Raw genomic sequence first — 27751 nt, forward strand, 5'->3', positions numbered from 1 at the left:
TCGGTTGTTCTACCTGCAGTGACTAGTACCGATTTTTCACCGACACCTGTCCTGAATTCTGATCCTGAATGGAGCCCTTAGCCTGCAATCTCCTTCCCGTTAAAACATTAGACCACCTGTCTTCTACAATTTCCCCTTTCCTTCCCATCCCTCTATTACACCTACTGTATCCTATACATTGTTTGAGGGAGGCCTACTTTCCTTCCTGTCCTCTGAGAGAATCCTAATTATCCCCTCAAGCCCTCCAACTCCTCCCTCATACTCCTTAATGCCTGGCCACACCTACAGTTCCTACACTCGCACTCCTTAGCCATTCTTTACTAAATAATGAAAAGAAAAAAAATGAGTTAACTTATTCTGTGCAAAAGCCAAGGAAATACTACGAGCTTATTTATTATAGAGGGAGAGTATGAACTGAGCTAGTGATGCTACATGACCCTATGTCTTCAATTAAATCTGTTACAACGGACGAAATGAAAGTTGTTTCACTATCACAAAATCATACTCGTTATTGACATGCAAACAATCTAATGTTAAGGGAGGAAAATATGAAATGAAATTGCATATTGGTTAGTGTAAAGCCAAAAGCTCCCCATTTGTAATTAGCATGCATTAGGTATGTAAGTTTTCTAATATTTCCTTATTTACTCTCTTTTCATAATCATTACATTATAATCAACTTCAGGCATCTTACTGAACGAGATTCTTTTTCTATATTTCACTATATTTAGCCTAATGGAGGATGATGTTGGATATAGACTACTTCTTCATTTAACAGACAATTCGTAGATTGAATTAAACAACTCGACTTAAGTCACTCCAGAACATATTTCTAGAAACTGCAGAAATTATAAATAGAATGTGGATGGAAATTCATGAATATGTAAGAATATATGACTAATTGCCAAGAATTGAGCTGTACGTCTCACAGCCCAGTCGTGTGTTGGGTCATTAGTGGATAGTAATATGTAGAAAATAATTTGCTACCTCTAGTTAACTTGTGGTACTAATACATAAATAATAAATAACAGTATTATGTGATAGAACAGTGAGGACGTGGATATATCTCCTCCGACACAACATATGTATACAGATAACGTCGTTTTAGGGCACTTACTTTCAGAACAACCAAGCCAAATGGGGAGCCAAGCAAAAACCAATTACCAAACCCATTCACGTAAGTCAGAATAAAGCCACCACAGAACAAGGTAAAATGCTTACGATGTGAGGAGGGTAAAGTCGACCTCAAAAGTAGGAAAGATCTATATGAGGTAGAGGATTTTATACATTCCCATGCTGGATCAGGTAACCTATGAAATAGACTCCAGCTTACTAGCTCGTGTCGTAGGCCTACATATAGTTTATAGTACATGCCGGAGAGTTATTATGTACAGAACAAAAATAACCAAACGGACATCGATGTGGATCGAACTCGCAACTTTTGGATTTTGCGTCCGCTGTTCTTCCGATTGAGCTACGGTAGACTCCTTCGTTCTTTTTCTGTTTACCTTTCTATTAAAAATTGCAGTGATTAACTTTTCTTTGTATGCTCAGGTGTAATGTTTCTTCTATTTCAGGCATTCTGCCGACCAGCACTTACGAAGACGACGTCGCGCTCCTCTGTCTCCAGCCAAGGTGGCATAGCATCACCCATCGAGGAACGACCTCTCTCGGCTGCGGGAGACCTGGCAGGTCCACCAACAGGATCTCCTGGACCTCCACAGCCCCGCCGCGACTCGCAAGGTACGGCCAAGAGGCGCTACAGTCTGCAGCCCCAGAGGGCCGTGCATTGAAACTCACAATGACTGCGCGTGACCAATGATTCTTCCTTTTAGTTATTAACTTACCATATTACAAGATATTTTGAAAATATTACTGCTCTTCCTGTAATTAAAACAGACTATTACTTTTGAAACTTCGAATGCTCCCTAATCATAATTATGCGTGCTCTCCACATCCTAAACAAAATGCAAGAAATGTCCTTCACTTGAAGGTGCATAAGCAGGAATAGATGGATTGTAACCACGGAGGCATTCAATACATTTTTTTACGATCTCAAATTCCACCTTAAAATTACGTTGCATTTACTTTTACTGCAAACACTTTTACTGAATTAGAGACGAAAATTTATCTTAAAGTATACTCATACTGAACATGATCAAATTAAGGTGATTAAGAATTACTAACATGTATTCGTTCCAAATGCCTATCAAAAAGTGTTTAAACTGTTATCGCCAGTGCATTTGCCTACGTAGTATAATATTTTTGGAGTTACACTACACTGGAAGCTCATTCTTCACCCGTATTTGGTGTTCAAGCTCTTGTTAGTTGTCCTTTCCGCTTGATACAGAGCTAAATGTCGGTCAGTGTGTTTCAATGCAAACTCCTCTATGGACTTCTCTTCCTTCCAAAACTGGTGTTAATACCCCAAATGTCGCGTGGTGTCTCTTCATGTGAATGTACAAACTAGAACTTTTTAAATTAAATGTTATTCATGTTAGATACGTAATACATTGAACTACCTATCATAAACTGAAGAACTTCCATCATGGATGAGAAAAAGGATTAACTTTTTGATAAAGCATTATTTAACGTTATCCAGATAGTTTTGGTGGAACGAAGCGGAATTTTTTATAATCAGAACTTCAGTCGAGCTTTTATTACATTGTAAGCCCTCTCAGCGAAGTTTAACATATCAAAATTTGGTTTAACATTGATATATCAAAATGACTGCAATATTTTACCATATCACTATAAGTAAGTTACTTTTAGAAATAATTTCTAAATAATAAAAGGCGAAGGCGAGTCTTGTAGTCATTCGAAAAGGAAAATAATCGTTGAAGGATACTTAAACTTAAATAATATCATTTATATTAGTCTTCTTCTGTCAGGATTGTATCATGACCATACTGAACAAAACTGAAAACTGAAAGCTTTCCCCGAATTTATAATTCAAGAAAAATTTTGATTTTATTGAAAGTCATGGTGCTGCTTCACAAGACAGCTATATCCCGTAATAAGGAGAAAAGTCTCATTACCTCTATCATCCGAGAGTTATAGACATATTTCTCACTTTTCACTCACGAAAGAGTAAGAATGTGAAGATAAGATTTAAAATACGTTCATTAGTCCTCAATGAAGACCGTAGATAGCATCATTTTGAACATTACACAAACAAAATACCTACTGACGAATAATAAACTTCATAGCAGTTAGTGTACAGACTAATAACTTTCAAAAATCATTAGCTTGTTCGAACTGAATTCTGTTTCCAGGAAGAAGAATACTTCAAGATTATGATCCGTCTTAATATCACATTCTAAGACACACAATTTGTCATTTCAGTGCGTAGACTGAATCTCTATAATTCCGATCTGTACTATTAGCTTATGAATTAGAGCAATTTGTTTTTAAAATAAATTTTCTTAATTAGCATTTCATAGAATCTCTGTTATTACAGTAAAAGGCAGAAACTCTGCGAGGTTCTGAGGTATTTAAAATCGGATTTTGTAAAGTTAGAATGCAAAAAATGCAATATCTACTGTTCATTTTGAATGTCAGCATGGAATACTGGGTCTAGACAGGTATGACAAAGACTGATCTAGCCCGATATGTTTACTAGATCTTCTCTCTATGACACACACCGTCTACAAACAACTGAAAGTGGGAATCAGTGAAAGGTGTCTTTGCTGCTGGATTTCATTCCATCCTCTGGTCAGCACTTGAACACCAAGACGAAAGTCTTATGAATTCCACGAAATGTGGACATTGAAGTTTGTCTTGGAATAAAAAAGAGTATGGGACAGGCAATCTTCAACTCTTCCTCTTGTAATCTTCATTCGCCCGTTATTACTTATTCCGGTAATAGTTTGGCAACCATTGGTTGGTTCGCCTAATAATAGGCTTTAAATGTTAGATTAATTTCAAATTCCGATCACAACGGTGTTTTTGGTGAAGGTCAGAAAAGCCGACCACAAAGAAAATAATGTAGTATCTGATAATTTGTACTACCTAAAACGTTTGGAAATAGTTTGGGACCAAAATAATCTGCTTCTTTGACTGTATTTCGAGTTCTCGGCCCGAAGGTTGGTTGGATCCCCAGTATAATCCACCACCAACTCCACTAGCTGTTATAGGTAGTCGTCACTGAAGGGACATGCTACGAAAATGAGAAATGGAGTAGTTTCCCGTTGCTTTCTTCACCGAGTCAAAGGGTGCTGTTATATCGGTAAAAGCCCACTGACAGCTTTACGACCAAGATAAAGGATTTAATATATTTCAGATGCTTAGGTAACGGCTCGTATATTTCTCACTCCTACTTGATATCAGTTTGAATTTTCTTCTAGGATACATGCTTCATAATCCTTTTAACTTGCTTAGAACTTCAGTTTCAAGATGACCAGAAACTCACGAGACTTTTACGGCGTGCAGAAAGCAATATTCCATTGACAAATCATTGATTTAAACGAATAAAACTGATATTAAACCGCAGTATTTTTTTCACACCTAGGGACGGTAACAGTTCATGAAAATTTACATATTCTAACTGTAACAATGGATTAATGACAAAGATTATTAATAATGTGAACACATAATTAGCAATTGTTTGACTGTATATACACTTTGAATGTGCTAAGTGCCGAACAACGATTTAAGCCTTTTCGGGACAACAGAACGGTCGTTATCCCTTGACATTCCATAATACTGAATGGGGTTCAAATAATAAGTAAATAAAATTAGTCTGTAGACACTAAAACTGTCATTCGCTGCCTTTTCTTAATGTACATACTCTGGGAAGTCACGTCAGTATCGTTGTAAGTAGAAGCAATAGAACACTCCAGCTACTGGTGCTCTATAAACCTACTACGTGCGCAGGTCCAAATGCTTAGAATGCAGTATACTGAACGTTCCTTCTCGTCTACTCTCTCATTCTCCTGGAAATTTCATCAGTAAATTAATGTTAGTTAGCTTATCTATGTGGTGAATTGACATAAATGGTTTCTCTTTGTAATTATTCTGAGCAACATACCAGTAGGGATATACCTTCATGACGTATGGGATGGAATCTAGAAATAAGCTGTAAATATAACAATGATCCTCGGCCTAAATTAACTTAAATTTCTGCAATAAGCAAAATTAATTAATTATTCATCACTTAAATTGGTGTACTTTCCTGGAATTAACACTGCGACGCCTCATATCTAACTAGGTCATGTATTTGAGTTTCGTGTCATGTCATGTGGGGTTGGATGCATTTCCATGTATGTGGGGCTTGCCCTTTCTCCATCTACCACCCACTAGTTTACACATGTACAATTTAAGGAAAGTAAGTAATTAATAAATTAATTCATTAAATAATTATTAATAACAATGTCATTTCATGCTACGTCATTTACACGACGGATCACTTGCACTGTCGGTTGATACAAAAGGAATTACCAGAAAACCAGGAACCTGTCATTTACAGATAACAAAATCTTTCAACCTCATTGTTTAAAATGGAATATCGTATTTTACTTCCATCAAAATTTCGAGTTTACCAACTCACAACAACTACATTAAAATACATAATTTCCACATTTTGACACACGGAAAAACCCAATCTTTCAGATTTATTTCTGATAGGAAAAACATTTCTGTTTTATAATAAATTGACAATATTGTAGAAATATATATGTCGAATGAACTCAAGGATAGCCCTACATGTCCTTGACTGTGCTGCGAACTTACGACTGGTCTTCGAGTGAAAAATATAGACGTTATTGTAACGTGAGAGCTTTAACGACAGTGGAGTTCGTCACGATGACCATGCAACGTTTTAAAATTCAAATCATCATCTAGCATCATTTGTATACATTAAGCCAGTGAAATGTTATATCAGCACAAGAGCATGTTCATGCATTATTTAATTTACGTTTAACATGTCTCAATAAATGTGATCTCGGTGTAACTTGACACTCTATCAAGCATTGAAGACTAACAGTAATTTAATTTAATTAAAGTGGTATATATCATAACAGGAACATAAAGTCAATCCAAAAATAAGCATAAAAAACTGAGCACGTTATGCTTTCTGTATACATCGCTGACTTCTCAGGTAACGTCATACTTCTGATTCGTCCGGGAATGGTACGAGCATAAAGGCATTTCCTTCCATCTCTCTACCCTGGGCTTTACACTGCCATACGTTATACTTATCTAAAATATTTATAAGAGTCTGTGTTTCTGAATACTAATTATCAGCTGTTAAAACGTGTTTACTATAGTCTTTTAAACGTAACTTCTCTCGTACAACGTCTAAGGACAGTAAGACGTTCAAACATTATTAAACCACAATTTACATTGAAAACTACCATGCTGTAATAACTAGCAAGAGTGATCAAAATCGTGACTTTGTGAAATATATTTGAACGATTTTTATTTCAGTAGACTGGAGGAGAATCTTCCTCTCACACAGCGCACACATGAAACAAAATGCCAATACAGTTTAATTACACTATAATTATTTATCTTTTTATATCACAATATTAATTCGGTTTTAATAACCCGTAAAATTTCAAACTGCTGTAAAACATTAGAGATGTTCACTAGTTTCATATATCATGGACAAGGGGGAGTGTTGACCAACTCTCTGCATGGTTACAGTAATAAAGGAAGTGACTGTTAATTTGAACTTCCTTTACTTCATGTGAGCAAAATATTAGAACTTTCACATCTACATCCACTGCAACGTGTGATAATGAAATATAATATTTAGTGAATACTATTTAACGCACACGAAAATAATCTAAAATAATTAGTTATCTGACATCCAGCTCAATTGGCATTCCTTAATGACACTTATTAAAGTGCGTTTTTAAATATTACTTATTAATAATGACGATAATAATGTCATTCCATGTTACGTCATTTACACGATGGATCACTTGCATTTTCGGCTGACACAAGATGAAGTACCAGAACACCAGGAACCTCTCATTTACAGATAACAAAATCTGTACCTTCATGACTTATAAGATGCAGTCTAGAAATAAGCTGTATGTTTTTCACACTTAGGGACGGTAACAGTAAACGAAAATTTACATATCCTAACTGTAACAATGGATTAATGACAAAGATTATTCATAACATGGACACTTAATTACCAATTGTTTTATTGTATATACATTTTGTATGTGCTAAGTGCCGAGCAACGATTTAAGCTTTTTCGGGACAACAGAACATTCGCTATCCCTTGACATTCCATAATACTGAATGGAGTTCAAATAGTAAGTAAATAAAATTAGTCTGTAGATACTAAAATTGTCATCGTTCACTTCAAAACACTGAGGAATATTCCTTCTATGGTGGAGATTAATTTATTCCACATATAAATTGTATCATTTACTTATTTTGAGGAATGTCAATCCATGATTAATGAAAAAACCACCACTGACTCCAGTGTATTGCATAATTACTGTATAAATCCTTCTTACTTGAAGATACAGTACAATGTGTATTAATACTACCTCTAAATGTTTGTATTACTAAACAAGATTAGCTTCTATAGAGTCCGGCTCCGCGGTGTAGGGGACAATGCGTACGCTTGTCACCCCGCCCCGGGTTCGATTCCCGGCTGGGTCAGGGGTTTTTAACTGTAAATTATTAGTATCCCTGGCCTGGGGACTGCGTGTTTGTGTCGTCCTTAACGTTCCTTTCCTCACATTCAACACTTTACACTTCCTCCATTCCTATTACACGCACGGGGCCGATGACCTTAGATGTTAGGACCGCTTCCTTCCCATTCCTAGGCCTTTCCTTTCCCATCGTCGCCATAAGACATATCTGTGTCGGTGCGACGTAAAGCAAATAGCAAAAAAATAGCATTCTTCTGCAACATTACATTTCAAAAACTTCTATTCCCTTTCATTCTGAGCTCATTATCGTCATGGTTCAGAATTCTCAGATAACTATTATTATAATTTCTTCGATGTTCTTAGAAAATTGTTATTGAAATATCATGCTTCTATTATGCTTAATAACACTTTAAGGGAGGTATATATTTACCACATTATTTCACAACAATTTATTAAGCGTAATCTTGTAATAAAGAAACGAAACTAAATACACCATGGATCGTTTGCTACGTCATGACAAGTTAAGTATTGACCGGGGATCGCCCACGGCATCGCTGCAATGGAATCACTGGTATATAACTTCCCAAAATGTCATTACTACTGGTCAAGCTAAAGATCAAGACAAACTTAAGCCTCTTAGTTAATTACGTTTCTGCCCCAATTTATGACCACGTCAGTAACTCTGGAACTTTGTGAGGCCGACGAATGACATGTTTGCTCGCCACAAGCGTGCAAGACGAAAACCATTACGAAATTTATTGAGGTACTGAAGGAACTGAGCAAAGAACGTAACTTTAAAGCAGTAACTTCTGAGACTAACAGAGACAAGTTCGTCCGAGACGCTTTTATCAGTGGTTTGCTAGAGTCCTTTATACGCCAAAGATTCCTTGAAAGTCCAGACCTCTCGCTAAATGATGTCTACAACCAGGCGCGGTCCTTACTACTAGCTCAGTAAAAATAACCCTTTTACCAGATTCATACACCAGAAGCATTATATTCCATATCAACAGATGAGGAACCTGAAGACGTATTGGCAGCTATTAGCTTGCGTTGCTACTTTTTTAGTTTTGAAAAATGCCCGAGAACAATCTGTCCTGTTCGGGAAATTGTATGCAAAGGAAACGAACAGGTATTACTTCTCTATTCGACCTGTTCTTCCATGCATAGCAAATGTACCTACCAGAGTCCTGCTCAACGGCCCAGCCCATGAGCTGCTTCGGCAGTAGACCGCAATGGGCTTTGAAAGGCTCGAACATACGAAGCCCGTGACGTCAACGCAAGGACCGGTCTGGGCTGCGGTGAGCCAAGGACAGCGCTGTTGTAGTTCTATGGGCTGACTGCTTCAATGTGTACAATGCAATGCGTGTCAGCGGAGTGCGTTGCATTACGGTCGAGTGGAGACGATCACGTATGCTCTGGTTTTAAGTTTGACTTCCCCGTCTATCCTGTTATCGGAAACAAATGTGGACCATCATTATCAATGACCAATAAACTACTCACACTAAGTGAAAGCTATGTTCAGGTTTGTTTTTGTTGTTGGCATATTGTACGTCATTTCAGTTTGTATTTTATTTTCAGTTAAATGCAAATGATGTCCTATGAGTATGCTTCATGTTATTTAGATTAATTTTCAGTTAACTTGACGTCAATTGCAGATGAATATTAGTTTATAATAAAGTTTCTGTTTGTGTTTTAAATTATTATTATTATTATTATTATTATTATTATTATTATTATTATTATTATTATTATTACAGCGCAGGAGAGATCTCTATCGTTTTGTTTCAAAATGAGATTAGCCTACATTGGAATACGTTATTAGAGTACGGGAATTCGTATAGTGAATGATCCGAATAGAAATGTACATTTCGTTGTACATGGCGCACGCATTGTTTCTGGGAAGTAGTCAAGGTTATTCTACCGAGCCCGCCAAGTGCGGTGGACTGCGGTGGGCTGTATGAGACCAGTGCTATGGGCCAGTGAGCGGCTGCGTCAGAAGGGAACGACATTGCACGCGCTGGGCTACCGGAGCCCGTGTGTTTGAAGTGCTGCGCGGTGGGCCTCTCTGCAGGACTCTGGTATCTGCTGGCTTATCTAGGACAATTGTATCTGTTTCTCTAAATGGAGAGCTCATCTCGGTCTTAATTGATACAGGGAACACATCAAGTTTTGTCTGCGAAAATCTTGCACGTAAACTTCAACTTACTGCTATATGGAGCACCGGTATGGAAGTTTTCATGGCGTCCAGAAATATAAGATCACCTTGCAGTGGACCCATGCAAATGTTACAATCCAAGGACACAATTATGAAAATGTCATTCTTAATATCCTTCCTAACCTCTGTTCAGATATTATTATCCATCGCGCTATGCTAAAACAGCATTCAATTAGGTGGTAACCATGACCGATTCATTATTTGCGCTTTAGCTCCAGCACTTACGGAGCCCGCTTCCCTATTTCAGAAACCTCAAACCCATTTCTGTTAAATCCTGACGTCATACCGATTCAGATGCAAAGTTAGAGGTAAATTTTTAAGTGGCATTACTGTTGATAGTTGCTCATCCTGGCGAGCCCAAGTCCTTTGTCGTGTCTGACATAAACCATAAAAATAAGTATGGTCGTGGACTACTTACAAACCATAAATCGTTACACTTATATTGATGCCTGTCCGTTATCAAGGGTAGATAATATACTTAAGAAAATTGCTAATTACGAAGCATTTAGTACTATCGATGTACGCAGTTCCTAACATAAAATCTCTATTAGAAATGAACCTAAACCGTTTACGGCGTTTGAGGCTTGCTGTAAATTATTTCAATTTACACGAATTCCATTTGCCGTTACTAATGCCATAGCTGCTTTTCAAGGGAAATTCGATAAAACTATCGCCGGTGAAGAACTAAAAGGCACGTTTGCCTACTTGATGATCAATCAATCAATAGGCAGTAAAAACCAGGAAGAACATGACACAAATCTAAAACAAATATGTAAGCAATTGTAAAATATCGGTTAACGATAAACGAAGCCAAGTCCAGTTTCTCCGTTTGTTCCCTTCATCTCCTCGGTTGCGTCATAAGCAATAAAATTATAAGACTGTATCAGGAACAAGCCGGCACCGTGATGTAGGGTTAGCGTGCCTGCTTCTCGCCCGGAGGCCCCGAGTTCGATTCCCAGCCAGGTCAGGGATTTATCTTTCGACCTGAGGGCTGGTTCGAGGTCCACTCAGCCTACGCGATTATAATTCAGGAGCTACCTGACGTTGAGATGGCGGACCCGGTCTCGAAAATCCAGAATAACGGCCGAGAGGGTGCGTCGTGCTGACCACACGACCCTTCGTAATCTGCAGGCCTTAGGGCTGAGCAGCGGTCGCTGGGTAGGCCAATGCACTTTCAAGGGCGTTAAGTGCCGTGGGGTTTGTTTGTTTGTTTCTTTTTTGGATCAGGAACACCTTAAACCACTGAATGAGTTGCTTGTGCCGAAAGATACTCCTTTTCTGAGGAGAGTACTCGGTAGGTTTTGTAATTATCGAAAATTTCATTCCTAAATTCTCCGAGAAAATTCAATTTCTAGCGAAGAGTAAACTTCCACTTAATAACATTCAATAGTCCGGCTCCTTAGCTGAATGGTCAGCGCAGTGCTCTTCGGTTCAGAGGGCCTAGGGTTCGATTCCCGACTGGGTCAGAGAATTTAACCTTGAATGATTAATTCCCTCGACTCGGGGACTGGGTGTTTGTGCTCTCCCCAACATCCCTGCAACTCACACACCACACATAACACTATCCTCCACTACAATAACACGCAGTTACCTACACATGGCAGATGCCGCCCACCTTCATCGGAGGGTCTGCCTTACAAGGGCTGCACCCGGCTAGAAATAGCCACACAAAATTATTATTAACATCCAATAGGCTGAAAAAGGATATAGAAAATGCTGTAGTATCCTCAATAGGCTCAGATATGTTCACCATTGAAGCAGATGCTTCGAATAGATACCACTTTCGAAAAAAGGCAGACCCATAGCTATTTCCTCCAGATCTCTTTCTAGCCAGATAAGCACCATCCAGGAGTAAATAATGAAGCATATGCTATCGTTAAAAGCAGTCACAAATAGAGACAATACTTGATGGGCCGTCATGTTTATAAATGACTGATCAGAAATCCGTTTCCTTCATGTTTGACACCCGAATTTCTGGAAGGGTGAAAATGAGAAATTTTAAGGCGGCTTTTTGGAGTTATCATGCTACAACTAAGAAATCATTTTTAGACCTGGCATAGAAAATTATGTGACGGATACATTTTCTAGCCAATGTTCTGCCCTGAATGACGTCTCTTTGAAAAAATTAACTGAAATTCATCTATCCTTGCGTCATCCTTGAGAGTCAAGATTTTACCACTGGCCGAGAGGCAAAATTTTTTCCTACGCACAGGAGGAAGTCAGACGAATTATTTTATCCTGTTTTGTCTGCGGTGGGGTCAAGCTACGCTTTTTCAAACTCCATTGCAGCTTATTAAGGAAACTCAACCATATGAGCGTCTCATCTTGGACTTGAAGGGAACTATGTCGTCAAGTTCTAGAAACAAATATCTTCTAATTATTATTGACGAATTTCCCCGTTTCCCATTTACTTTCCCTTGTCTGATCTCTCTTATTATTATGGTCGATACAAGACGTTAGTCACTGTATAAGCAGCATATCACATTACAAGAACGTAAGGATGAGAATAGATACCACTGTCGCAAATAAGTATGATCCACATTACAGTCGTATATTTTAAAAATGCGGTGTATGATTTTAAAATAACAGCATGTAATAGAATTGGTTTAACTTCAAATAAGCACTCCTTGACACCCTTCTCACATGTGTGCGCTCGTGTGATAAATAAATATGATTAAACAAGTATGAATGATCCAGTCTGAGTGATTCAAAGTTATTAGTAGAATTTATTATTTACACTACGTTAGCTATACAGACATTATGTATATAAAATATATTAATGGTGTTTGTTTAATAAAAGAAAGTACACATCTGAACATAGATTGTCACTATTTTCTAATGTCATTTGTCGTTGTGATTATTCATTTTGGATATGTGGAAGAAACTATTAAAAACTTACTACAAAGTTATGTCACATATCTGAATCGAAATCTTAAGAACTCAATTCTCTTTTTTTGAAGGCTTTCAAAATTCTGAACATTTGAAGACTGATTAATGAGACCAAATTCTCACATAGAGCCTATCTGCCAAACTCAGCCTAGAAGCACACCGCATACACTGTTGTTGAGGACCAAATTATTATTCAAACTGTGAGCACGCTAAAGACCTATTAAACGTATTATCGGTGCCAAGGTGCTAGATGATAAACTAAGTTTAGTAGCTATCATGAAAAACAAATTTATATAGTTGTAGAAGGAATACTGTTCGGAGGGGTCTACTTAGAGTCGCTGTTAAGAGCATTAATACTGCTAAGTTTTTAACCTAGTAGAACCCTATTTAATTAAATAAAACTAACTAGTTATCAAATTACCTAAATATATTAATGATATGTTTATAATAACGTACAGGTATATAATTGCTTCGTTGCAAATTAATTTTACTATGTAATTCTTTGTAGTACAGTGCTATGAGGAGTGTATTATAGTACAACGAGGGATACAGTACCGGCCATAAGTATTTCGACTTCATATATTCGACCATGGACAGCGCAAATGATACTCATGACGTAAAACAAACAGGAGACCAGTTCATTACTTTGCCTACTTGTGTCTGAGTAGAGAGTTCAGTACTGTGTATGTTTCGAAACTAGCAGTAAAGTGACAACCACAGTTTACGTGGAGACCGTAATTATTTTGACATGTGAGATTTTACTCATAACAATGATTTACTTACGTCTGATTTCTAGTTCTTCCTTTCACACAAACAGATATTAAAATGGGAAAAATGAACGAGTACTCATTAGATCTTAGGCAAGCGGTGATTGTGGCTTTGAAGAGAGGCAATACCCAAGCACAAGTTGTAAAAGACTTTGGATTTTCTAGACAAATTTTAAATGTATGGAATAGAGTCTAGAACAACCGCGGAACACTTTTAAATAAGCCTAGATCTGGTCGCCCTAGAACTGTCGCCCCTGCTGTCGAGAGACTCATTCGAAGGCAATGTCTTGCTGATAAAGACGGCAGTAGCTGTACTGAATAATGTGTGTCATGAAGGGGGGGGGGGTTATACGCCATAATAATAATAATAATAATAATAATAATAATAATAATAATAATAATAATAATATAATAAGATATTAAAAGAACAGGGTCTAGACCGGAAAACACTCGCAATTGTAAAAGAGACATTGACAGACACAAAATCTAAGGTTTAATTCATGGGGGAAATCTCAGACCCTTTTCCGATCAAAACAGGAGTAAGACAGGGAGATGGGCTCTCTCCACTACTCTTCAACTGCGTCCTTGAAAAGGTAAAACAGGAATGGCGCAAACAGAAGTCTGCCCTCAAGATTGACCAACCAATCACTCTTGGTAGGGGCAAATTAGCAGTAGACTGCCTGGCATTTGCGGACGATCTGGCAATCTTAACTCGTGACGTTTCAACAGCCATAAACCAGATCGAACTCCTGAAAGAAACAGCGGAAAAAGTCGGCCTCCAAATATCGTTTGAAAAAACTGAATACATGACCTGCAGCAAAGAAGCCCCTAAATTCATGGAGACAAAATATGGCAAAATAAAACGGGTCCAGCAATTCAAATATCTCGGTGAAGTAATTCAGGAGAATGGAATGGAAACAAAAGCCAATGAAGTTAGATGCCAAAAAATGGAAACTGCGTATAGACTCACCCAAAATATCTATAACAAAAAGTGTCTCTCCAAGCATGCAAAACTAAAACACTATAATACAGTTATAAAACCAGAATGCCTCTATGGATCAGAGACACTAATTTTGAACAGGAAAACTGATCTAGAAAATATTCAGAAAAAGGAACGCAAGATCATTAGAAAAATTTTAGGCCCAAAACTCGTAGATGAACAGTACCGCCTTAGAGGGAAACAGGAAATCAAACAATTTTCTAACATTCACAGCGACATCAGAAAACGCAGATTAAGATTCTTTGGACATATAAAAAGGATGAACCCAGATAGACTTACCAAGCAAATAGTTGAATTTTATGAAAACCGAAGTAAAGCCAAAACGGACACAATAAAATGGATTGGCAAAATTAAAACAGATCTCAAACTGGCAGGAATTACACCTGAAGACATCCAAAGCCGGGTTATCTTCAGAACCAAAGTTCATAAGTGGCAAGTTGACCAAGAGGAAAAACCAAAGAAGAAGACCGGAACAACATGGTCTCAAGAGAGAAAAGAAGCACACAGCAAACGAATGAAGGAAGTGTGGGCACAAAGAAAGGCAAATGCCTGTCTCTAAGTACTTTGCGTAGTCCTAATGGGCTCATTCGCAAAATATATAAATATATAATAATAATAATAATAATAATAATAATAATAATAATAATAATAATAATAATAATAATGGTCTAGGTAGACTCCAATCACCACTCAGGCGGAAATTTCTGCTGGTAGTAAAGATCCCTTGAGTAACCATTAATGTTGGCACCAGAGAATTCCCGTGGTCCGCGCGTAAGTGTAATAGGGGATACACCCACGTAATTTTTTTTTTTAATATTTAACTGTAAGAGACGAAATTAAGGGCAAAACAGTGGAAGCAATAGCTGGGAATACCAAGGACAAAGTTTGAAGTCAACGTCGGATCAAATAAGGAGCAGAATAAGTAAGTGTTGCACTTAGGGATTCGCGTTAGGCAAGATAAGAGAACACCGATACCTTTGACACAAAATCTACTTTAAAAACACAATACCAAATTTACAAATTTACAAGAAAATCTTGTGATATTTACAATAGTGCCTTAGAAAAGAAAGGAATTCATATAAATATTGTTCTTTCCCAACCATCGTCTCTACAGTACATACATCGTAGAGGAAAAGAGAAGAGGGGGTATAAAAAAGATAAATACATGCCCAAAGGGAAAATAGCAAGCTAACCAGAAATACATAAATCAATTTACACACATTTAAAATACCAAACGGAAGAAAACGTTTCTTGCGGAAATCGTCCATTGAACACTTCCGAGTTTTCTAATAGAAGTTCATTGCTTACACGTGTTACGCAACCCTTGGTTTGCAGAATGGTCTACTCCTCGAGAATGGGAATACGAGTTTTCTGATGCCATTGAATACCAGGGAATTGATTTGAGTGCAATTTTAAATCATCACGACATTCCAAGCAGGTGAACCCAGTCTCACATAACCTTGAATCGTTCGAAACAAAGTAACGGGAGAACAAGTGTATGGATCAAGACCAGGGTTGATGAATAAATAGTTCATGTTCAAAGTTGAAGAGGACACTAAAAAAATGAAAGCAACAGATGCCTGACACACACACACCTCAGAAAGCTTAAAACATTACGCAGCAGGCGTAAACCGGTAAAGATATAAAGTCTTTACTAGGAAATGACATGCTCCCCATTAGCTGCTACGTGGATACAAGTGCGCATATTGCAGCTTTTAAAACATAATTAAATGTTAGTCATACCTCATGTTCATGTCCATCGTTTCGGAGCCAGAAGAAGAAACATTATATACACTGCTCCATAAAATTAAAATCAAACAGTCGTAGTTCCACCCTCTACACAGGCTTGAAGTCCATCTCAATAGAGTATGACCGAAGCCCCGAATATATACCACAGTGCAGAGGGAGAGAAATAAGGGGAAGAAAAACTAGCACTTTCTCGAAGGTAATAGACATTACGGGATCATGCGCCAGTAAAAACTGTCTTCCATCCGCGTAGCGTGTGACGTCATCGGGATATCAGCTGGCATGCAAACCAGTTAGTTGACGATCGGCGGGCAATGTGAGTAGCAGAGAAGATGAAAGTTGTGTGTGTGTGGCGTTTTTCCATTTCTTGGAGATATATCGGAGATGAGGTGAGTCCATTACGTTTAGAAGACAATTATAAGATCAAACATGGCTTAACTACTATCAAACAGTGCCTCATACACCAAGGTTTAATGGGCCGATGACCGAGCAAGAAGCCCTTGATTTCAACAAAGAACAGGAAGGCCCGACTTGCCTTTGATAAGAAACATGGCGCCTGGATGAACAAGGAATTGGGTAAAGTACCGTGGAGCCATGAGAGTAAATTTAATATGTTCAACTCGGATGGAAATTCCTTCGTCAGACGTCCAGTTAACACACGCAATGATGTAAGGTACCAAAAACTCACGGTAAAGTATATTGGTAATGTAATGGCTTGGAGTTGCTTTACTAGAACTGGATTTGGTCCACTGGTACAAACTGAAGGCATCATCGATCAGTTTGTATATGGTAGGATCATTGAACAACATAGTGTACCGTATGCTAAACAAAGCATGCCTCTTGGGTGGTTGTATCAGCATAACAATGATCCTAAACATACCTAAAAGTTTGTCCAAATATGTCCCAGCAAGAAAGAAAAGTCAGGATTATTCATTGGACAAGTCAGAGCCCCGACCTAAACCCAACTGAACGTCTATGGGAGAAATTCGAAAGGCGTGTTAAACCCAAACCCTACACAAACAAGGAGGTCTATTTAGAAACTTTAAATGAAGGATAGTCCAGAACTGCTGTCTCATGCCTTGAGAAACTGGTGGACTCAATGCCAATTCGATGTGTCGCAGTTATACAAGCAAATGGCTGGAATGGATTTATTTATGCTCAGTTATATGTGTAAAAATATTTATGGTCTCCATGTATTACTATAGTGTAATTACTTGTGTTATACATTTACATTTGTATGAATGTGATGGTTTGGTCGGGTTTAGAAATGGTCAAACCGAGCTCGATAGCTGCAGTCGCTTAAGTGCGGCCAGTATCCAGTATTCGGGAGATAGTGGGTTCGAACCCCACTGTCGGCAGCCCTGAAGATGGTTTTCCGTGGTTTCCCATTTTCACACCAGGAAAATGCTGGGGCTGTACCTTAATTAAGGCCACGGCCGCTTCCTTCCCACTCCTAGCCCTTTCCTATCCCATCGTCGCCATAAGACCTATCTGTGTCAGTGCGACGTAAAACAACTAGCAAAAAAAAAAAAAAGAAATGGTCAAATGAATTGTGTTGTACAAGTGCACGCATTATGTTAATAAACAACGAGACCAGAGCAATGTAATCGTTTGTCAGAATACTTACGTATATCCGGTACTGTAGGTGATAGGTAATAAGGAACGGGTGTTAATATAAATCCGAGGTTTAAAGAAACAAGATAGTAGAAGAATGGGAAACAAAGATAACTCTTAAATTATTTCCATCTTGAAACGTTCCTCATACATGGTAAATATAAAAATGAGCCACACTGCTTTGGTTAAATGTCGATACTCAAGATTAATTAACTATCGTATATATGTACGCATATCTTGGGAGTAGGTCTACCACAAATTACTGATATACTCTAATCAATATGCAGATACCATTACTGGGAGATACAGTGCCTCAAATTGAGGCATGAAGAAAACAAATACCAATGGTTTCTTACTCCTGTTTCTAAAGCAACTCTCATTCATTGTACTACACAATGTATTTAGGAATAAAACTGAAGCATACTTTCAATTTTGTTTTCTGCTCCTCTACGAACAGATCAGCCCCCGACAACTTAGCGAGTGAATTCAAAATGGTCGTATAAAATATAAAACAGCACAAATCTCTCCAAACTATATGACCAAAGGATGTAGTCATTTATCTTCCCTAACATGCAGAACATTTAAATACAAACTCAAAATCAGATAATTTATTTATTTAGTCTGATCCAGGACACCCTAGATTTGCCATAAGACACAGAATAATACAGAATAACAATTTTGAGGGAAGGTAAAGAAGATTAATGTTTAAAAAAATGATAGGTTACAATTAACTATGTTAAATGGCATGAACTCCATATAAATGGTGTCGAAGAATCGAAACGGAGTATTTGATGAATGAGACGACTATCTCATCTTGTAGATTTCTCGCTAGTTTATATTTTAGTTGCATAAAAGCTTACAAAAAGCCTTCAAAGATGGATGGTTGAGTGTATGATGATGAACTAAATAAGATTATGGTTTTAAAGTGTTATAAAATGTATGTATTATCCATTGTATTAAATGTTTGTCCTGCGTGTATATCTCAATATTCTCTGAAATAAACGTTCAGATATCGTTGAATGATGTTCGAGTTTTATTAATTGCACCTTTCCCGCCTCTTTTCACAGCGTCGCAGTCGAGTACGGTGAGCAGTGCTCCAAGCGTTGGACGGAGGCCAGAAGAAGGTCCACGTTCGGTGTTTGGGCGCCAAGGTTCCACCACTCAAAATGGCGAAGATGCAGAAGATACAATGAAGAATTTAAGAAAAACATTTGCGGGTATCTTCGGAGATATGTAGGCTTAGTCGCTGCTCTCTGGTAGAATATAATTAGAAGGAAAGAGAATACTCCACCAACCACAACAGGGCCTTCTGTTTTGGACAATAGCTGTGTAATTAGGGTCATTATAAAATATAACTAATTATAATAATTAAAGATAAAGAATATTCCTCTTACATGTAATCTGTCAACGCCCTAGACCTTAAGTACCAATAAGCTGCGCCTTTTCAAAGGTAAGAAACATGGAATAGAGTTAACAATAATGATTTTATCATTGAATGATAGTCTACAATACATTACTGTAATTCTCAACTTTGTGACTCATAAAGAGGACTATTCTTAATATTTAAACGAGTAAACGACATGTACTTGCATATAAATATCTATGTGCACGATTTTCTTATGAAGTTTGCTTGATTGCCGACAAGAGATTCATGGATATAAAAAGATTAAAGAATGCCTGCTCTACTCATGCAAACCAGTCACTTGATTTCACAATATTGCTCTCATAAATTTATGACTGGCATATTATTTGTCATGACAACAAACATTCAAATAAAAGTTGTATTACATTAATTCTGAGGCTACAAAACGGACTATTTACAATAAATCAATATTTTTGGCCACTTCGAACGAAATTGACAAGATAAAAGCTTTATAGCTGTTACCCAATACCTGTACCAACAACCCATGGTCTACCACGAATCATTATGTAAGGGAATAGAAAACAGAATTTTAGCCTAATAAATATGAATGGCAATGATCTTTCCGAGATAAGTTAAGAAATTAAAATCACTGAAGATGACTTGCAGATATTGAAAATAAATCTTCGCACAAATCTCAGATTATTAAAATGCTTATGCTATTCAGCGTTAAATAAGTAAGGATTTGAAAACACTACTGTTCAATAGGGGATGTAAACAAACTAGCCAATAATACCTTGGACTACCAACACTGAGTCGAGAATGTGCAAAACTTGATTCGGTGTATTAAATGTTAATACTCAAAATAAAACAGTAACAAGACTATTGAAGTATAGTGTGAAACGTATTAGCTTATGAAGCCAGAAATATTGAACTTAATAGCAATAATGTACAAACATATATATTAAAACCTCGAGAATAAAGTCGTAACTTGATACGTTATCATGAAAATAAGTGTCGACAACACTCAAAGTCCACAATATCCTATGTATTTCCCGTTCCTTTCATAACTTAGTAAAACTCGATGATGGAGGCTAATATGCTCAAATGGATTTGCAAGTGTAAAATTATGATGAATATATGTTAGACTTGAAGAGTGCATTAAGAATTCGTGGTATTCATTGTAATCAGTACAACATAATTAATTTTATTCTCCTGGTTATTGAGATGCATGAACAATTTAGTTAGAATACTTTGTGAATTTTCAATATGGATTGTAACAGTTCAAATTCAGAAGTCAGATCACCGTCATGGAATCCCTTGCGGCATTTCGAGAAACTCAGTAATTTGGCTTATACGATGTCGTGTTTGTCACGCTTCTGTCGCTAGCATGAAAAGCATTGTAGCGTTAAATACGGTGGAAGAGATGTTTCCGTGATTATATCAATAAATAACCATTTAATTCACCATTAACTAAAACGTGTATAATATGTATGTTGCAGTTAATAATGATATTTGACCAATGTAATAGCTAATCTGTGGTAAGTGATATGTATAATGTATTTATAGGTGGTTCCAAGGGCAGTTTGTTTGTGTTTAATGGTCTAAAACTAAAATGTCATGTAAAAGTCCTCCATAGTTGGCAGTCGCCAGCATAATTTGAATTACTTCGACACGAGGATTTCAGCGTGGTGCAAAATAAAATAATCGTCGTGAATATTATACTCCCCAATAAAAAATAAAGTATAATAATGATAACAATGTCTGCCTCTATGTATAAGATAAAGCACGGAGATAAGCAATCGTCTATAATGCCCTAATGGTAGCTATACTAGTTATTGATTCCTGTCATAATCTACTTTAGTAACTAAATAGTGAAATAGTGCAGTAGATTTAAAATATTTTTTGCAAAATTCCTTATTTTTTACACTCATAGTAATGGTTGATAAGAACCAGTATTCCCGAAGTAATCCCAAAATGTTCACGTTTTTCAATTGTTGATATTTTGATAAATATAGATTATGTTCGACATTGTATAAATTGTAATTTATTATAAACTTGAGGATGTGACTGCGTTTACTGTAGAATTAAAATGCCTAGATGTCATTGTTGAAAGTAGGCACTTACAATAATAAAATGGTGTCCTTGTTATTTAACTATTTGCTGTATGTACTTTGTAACATGGGAATATTAACAGTGTTGCATAAATAAAATGAAGTTGGCCCTCGTTTGTATATTGTCATTGGTATGCGGTTCATAGTACAGCGCAGAAATAAATGAATTACTTTCTTGGCATTTATTTAGCAATTCGCATAGTCGTACCAGTGCACAATCGTAATATATTAAATATACGTTCCTTTCTTTCATTTCGATATCTCCCATCATCTCGGGTAATCTAAGGGGTGGATTATTATATTACGACTTTTTATGTTAGCCGTGTGCGATCCGTTTACCATATCATCATACTTGCGCATAATGTTTCTTTACTTTTTGAAGTTAAACAATAATTTAGTATAGTTTTATATGTAGAATTAAGTTCGTAAAACGAGGAATCCGTTCAAAACCTCAAACATTTCAGTGGCATGCCAGCCAGCAGTCGTTGTTAAAGTGTTGGTATGAATGTAATTTGAACGATTATAATGTTATACATGGTAATATAATGTTATGTAGAGGAGTAAAATTACATGTGGAGTTCAACTGTAGGGCTTCTGAACAGAGAATTGTTGAATTTTTCTTATGGTATCCCAATGAATTGATACTTACCTTGCAAAGTGCTGAAATACCTAAAATAACAGAGTATGCGCTAAGGAAAAGTAAAAAAGAGTTAGATTCTTATTAATTTCATTTTGACATAAACGATGTCTAATCGTTTGCTCAAGGTTTCATCTTTCTTATGCGTGAAGAAAGTGAGCAGAGTATGAGTGTATGAAAGAATCAATGATGGATGTATTTGTAGTGATAAATGTCCAAAAATTATATGCCAAGATATGAGAAATCTAAAACACTTCAGAATATGTTTCTTGCGAAAGTAATGTGTGATATCGTGAAATACAATTGGATTACCATTATTTTTTACCTTATACTTTGAATGAAAACATTCTTTAATAAACAGATATTAGCTCTTCATGTAGTAATATTTTATAAGAGAAAAGGAAAAAGACTTGAATTTCGTAGAATAAAAATGGTTTAACAAATCATCAAAGTCGACACGAGGTGTTCCTACGAGTTAAACGCACCTTAAACAACCTTCAGGAACATATACGGAGCCAGAACTGATCTGTAAACCTTTACATGCTACTGAATGGGCAGATAACCTTAACATTGTTGCATTTATCATTGCAGATATGGATTAGAGGCATTTATATACTTCAGTTTGTTGGGCAAATAAATAAAAGAAACTCGTTTTCACATTCAAGTAATGATTATGAGGTATGTCCATTTTAGTTAAACGCACGCTACATGAATTTAGTATAGATATTAACTTGCTAAGTCTGTTATGTCATTTACAAGAGTATTGTTATGCACACTAGTCCTGTTATATCTCATACATTTCGCCAATCTGATCGGCAGCCTTATCTAAAAGTTTCTTGTAGCCTCTCTACGAGAAGAAATAGAAACATCGAGGAGGCTGTGGTTTTCTTAGAAACATTAAGTAACTTGAATAAAAAATTATGTATATTGTAGAAAAACAAAAATTTGAGACAATTTATTACATTAGTATGGATTTGATGTACAGAAATAAAACGAGAAAAATGGTAAGTCGAGGGAATTGAATAATATTTCACTGCCTGTAGTTATGATAATACAGATGTTACAGCAAACTATGTACAATGTTTTCTCCACCTCTCTAACTTTATTATTCTACGGATCTATCTGTATGTGTGTATTATGTAACTTACAAAAATGATTGTTATAAATATACTTATACAAAAGCTTTCCAACAAAGAGAGTTTTAGTTCCTTACCCTAAATTACCTTCTGTACTTCTATTCTCAATGAACAGTAAATGAAGGGAGAAAAATGGATAGAAAATGAACGTCATAATTAATTATGGACAAGGAGTCTTTTAATAATTGAGAAAAACAACATCCACATTTTCTTAATCAATTTATCTTTGTAAATTAAATGCCTTTGCATCAAGCTTCGGGCTACGTGGACTAAGAGATACATCAAATAAAAATACACATAATTTATACAGGACGTCCGCCGCGAATTCGAACCCACCTACTTGCTTGCCGAGGCAACTGGAAACGTGATTGCAGCTTCGATTTATTTTTTCCTACTGCAGTTTGCTTAAGGAGCTGCCTGGCCGAGGTGGTAAAGGCGTGCTCGGTTCGCCCGGAAGGACGTGGGTTCGAATCCCCGTCAGGAAGCGGTAAAATTTAAGAAATGCGATTTCCACTTCCGGAGGTGCATATGGCCCTGGGGTTTACCCAGCGTACACCAAAAAATGAGAACCAGGTTAATTCCTGGGGGTAAAGGCGGCCGGGCGTGGAGCTAACCACTCTACCCCATCAAGTGCCTAGGTTAAGGATAGTGGAAGCCTTTACCTTCAACCCCTCCAAGGGCCTTCATGGCCTGTACGGAGATGACTTTGCTTTGCTTTACTTTTACAGTTTGCTTAGATCATTTCACTTCATGCTATTTGCTTATTTTTCATCTTTGCCCATTGTATTTGCATACTGTATTCCGCCTATTCCAATTTGCCAATTGCAATATGCTTCTAAAATTTGCCTATTCTTCATTTAGGTCTACAAAAGTAATTAAGATCCTTATTACACCTTCTATGGCTATTCTTGTGATTAGCATTTTAGCTATTATTACAGTGATTATGTGTTAGGTTAGCTTAACCACCTCTTGAAGCTTTCTGTTCCGTAATGGAAGGAAACTTTATACGATCATATCACAGTGGATAACTGTTCCACAAGCCTCCGTGGCTCAGACGGCAGCGCGTCGGCCTCTCACCGCTGGATACCGTGGTTCAAATCCCGGTCACTCCATGTGAGATTTGTGCTGGACAAAGTGGAGGCGGGACAGGTTTTCCTCCGGGTACTCCGGTTTTCCCTGTCATCTTTCATTCCAGCAACACTCTTCATTTTCATTTCATAGCATCTATCAGTCATTACTAAATCACTTTGGGGGTGGCGACCCCATCGTACTAATAGCCTATATATGCTTCATTCATTCCATCTCTGACCCCGTCAATGACTAGAAAAACAGGTTGTAGATTTTCAACTGTTCCACAAGCACAGGGAAAGCCTATCAATTGTATGGACGTTTTGGCAATGTTCTGTACCCTTAGGCCAAGGGCGCAGTACTGAATACGAAACATGTTTAGGTCAAGCAGTAACCGAAGGAGATACTCCCAGGATTATTATAGTTGCAGAACACAGCCCTGCGACCAATCAATAACTTGTTTCTGCCAACAAAAAGTGTTGCAAATTTTAAGAGAGTTGCCATGGAACATACTGAAGAAACTCTCACTAGAATTGTACGCAAAGAACTGGAACATGAAGGGGCCGGCGTAAGTCTACTTCCACACCTCCCAGAAAGATCAACGGTGAAGTGTGCAATGAAGAAGAGGCGTCAAGCTGCCTTGACTCGTAACCCGACATTGTTTCAAAAACCTTAACGAATTTACTTGAGGAATATACAATCACAATGCGAGGCGAGAGGTCTTTAATTTGTGAAAATCTGAGAGAAGAAGGAAATTCTAAGGTAATTATAATTTCCACCCCTACCAATGTACGTCGAGTCGGTATACCCACTGTGTGGTACATGGATGGGACTTTAAAGGTGACTCCACTGATTTTTGTTCAAATGTTTACCATCCGTGGTCTGTACAGTGAAATCACATTTCCTCTATATACTGCCGCTTAACGAGCAAAGAAGGGGGTTGTTGCGTTACTGTATTATGGGAAATTGTAATCCCCTATAATACCTACAACATAAATTTGAATACAGTGACAATCATTATAGAATATGAAATAGCGATCGTCAACGGCATAATGCTTCTCATGCGGCCACACGATTGTCATTTTTTCCATCTAGGTCAAGCAGTGATCAGAATAATACAGATAGCAGGGCTTCAACAAATGTACAATGACCTTGACGATAGAGCCTTCAGAAACGGAGTTGATCAACACAATAGTCTTGCTTTCATTGCATCAGATGACATCTCGGATGCTTTTGATGAGGTTTATGGTAAACTTTCAGACAGCTTACAAGAAATTGCTGAGTACTTCAAAACAACATACAACAGGGAGAGCAGGCCAGCCAACAGTGCCACCTAGGTATTCTCTAGAAATGTACAATAAACACCATGCTACCCTTGAAAACGAACCAAGGTCGGAAAATTTGACGGCAGGGAAGCATAATCAGTTTCAGTTAATGTTGGGGAAAATGCATCCTCCACTTTATGCATTATTAGGGGAGATAAAAAAGAGCAAAGCGATGATGAAGTTATGAAGATAAAAGTGGAAACTGGAAGAAAAAATCAGAGAAAAATGCATAGCAACTACCAGAAGACTTCAGCCGAGGGCTGAAAATTACCACCAATATGAGGATTAACAACAGGATATGAAGGTACTTAGAAAGCTGTAACCAAGCTCGATAGCTGCAGTCGCTTAAGTGCGGCCAGTATCCGGTATTCGGGAGATAGTGGGTTCGAACCCCACTGTTGGCAGCCCTGAAGATGGTTTTCCGTGGTTTCCCATTCACACGCCAGGCGAATGCTGGAGCTATACCTTAATTAAGGCCACGGCCGCTTCCTTCCTAGTCCTAGCCCTTTCCTGTCCCATCGTCGCCATAAGACCTATCTGTGTTGGTGCGACGTAAAGGTAATAGCAAAAAAAAAAAAAAAAAAGGAAGCTGTAGGCACAATTTCATCCCAATAAATTTGTTATTTTGCAATACACTCTTATCCATTATAAAACGTTATTAATATTATGAACATTATTATCTTAATATTATTAAAATTTACATTGCGAACAAAAGAGTGACAGAATGGGTTGCTATATTTCTAGAAAATAGATCTCAGAGAATTAGAATAGGCGAAGCTTTATCGGACCCTCTAGTAATTAAGAAGGGAATTCCTCAAGGCAGTATTATTGGACCTTTATGTTTTCTTACATATATAAATGATATGAGAAAAGAAGTGGAATCAGAGATAAGGCTTTTCGCAATGTATGTTATTCTGTATAGAGTAATAAATAAGTTACAAGATTGCGAGAAACTGCAAAATGACCTGTATAATGTTGTAAAATGGACAGCAGGAAATGGTATGATGATAAACGGGGTTAAAAGTCAGGTTGTGAATTTCACAACTAGGGAAAGTCCTCTGAGTTTTAATTACTACGTTGATGGAGTGAAACTTCCTTATGAGGATCACTGTAAGTACCTACGTGTTAATATAAGGAAAGATCTTCATTGTCGTAATCACATAAATGGGATTGTAAATAAGGGGTACAGATCTCTGCACATGGTTATAAGGTGTTTAGGGGTTGTAGTAAAGATGTAAAGTAGAGGGCATATAAGTCTCTAGTAAGACCCCGACTAGGGTATGGTTCCAGTGTATGGAACCGTCACCAGGATTACTTGATTCAGGAACTGGAAAAAATCCAAAGAAAAGCAGCTCGATTTTTTTCTGGGTGATTTCCGACAAAAGAGTAGCGTTACAAAAATGTTGCAAAGTTTGGGCTGGGAAGACTTGGGAGAAAGAAGACGAGCTGCTCGTCTAAGTGGTATGTTCCGAGTTGTCATTGGAGAGATATCATGGAATTTCCCATAGGTGAACGGACCTGGTACATGATGACCTGCAAGATATTAAAATAGCCCCTACGTTCCAATCAGGTTTAAAGCATATTAAATGTGTAGGTGTAAAACTATAAATTCCAAACATTTTTTGTGTTCATCATACACCAACATTTCTCCAGATGTGAATATTCACGAAAATAATTTGAAGTTACCAGGGTAGAGTGGTATACGGGAGTTAGGTTAAGGCAGATGTTGAGAAAAGTAGAAGGGAAGGAGGAGGATAAGGAGAAATTGGTCCTCTTCCACGTTGGTACCTACAACGTTTCAAACAGGAGTAATTACTAACATAGTTGGGATGCATAAGATAGAGTTATGACCACGCGGGAGAAGTTTAAGGGAGCGGAGATTGTTAATAGTGGTATACTGTATAGGAAGTATACTGCTGAAGCTTGATCGGGGGATTTAAGTGTCACTACGTAGTGGGTATGTTATAAATTGGGAGTGAGATTTGTAGATTCTAATGGGTGGTAGGAAATGGGGATCTACCCTCAGATGACCATCACTTGAACTGCAATAGTCGTATATGACATATCGTTTATTTAGAAGAGTTATAGGGAGGTATATTCAGGGAAATAGAGAGGACTACGTAGCGGTGATGAGAGTAAAGGGAGCTGGAAGTCCAGTAAGAATGGCATAAAGTTTTTAGAGTTTAACTGTAAGAGTATCGTAAAGCGAGGAATATATTTACGTAATTTAATTGATATAAGCTTACTAGATATTGCAACAGGAG

The 27751-nt window shown here is 37.4% G+C and overlaps 1 protein-coding gene across 1 annotated transcript in view; it reads left to right on the forward strand.

The window, feature by feature from the left end:
* Nucleotides 1–23104, forward strand: part of Syn (synapsin) — a 713980-nt gene extending 690876 nt beyond the window's left edge. The window contains exons 7-8 of the mRNA XM_067140976.2: nt 1578–1743; nt 18915–23104. Of these exons, the coding sequence (XP_066997077.1) occupies nt 1578–1743; nt 18915–19084 (336 nt within the window). The 3' untranslated portion in view covers nt 19085–23104. The remainder of the gene's footprint in view (nt 1–1577; nt 1744–18914) is intronic.
* Nucleotides 23105–27751: the final 4647 nt, after the last annotated feature.

Source organism: Anabrus simplex, chromosome 2, assembly GCF_040414725.1.
Source record: "Anabrus simplex isolate iqAnaSimp1 chromosome 2, ASM4041472v1, whole genome shotgun sequence".
NCBI classification, from domain to species: domain Eukaryota; kingdom Metazoa; phylum Arthropoda; class Insecta; order Orthoptera; family Tettigoniidae; genus Anabrus; species Anabrus simplex.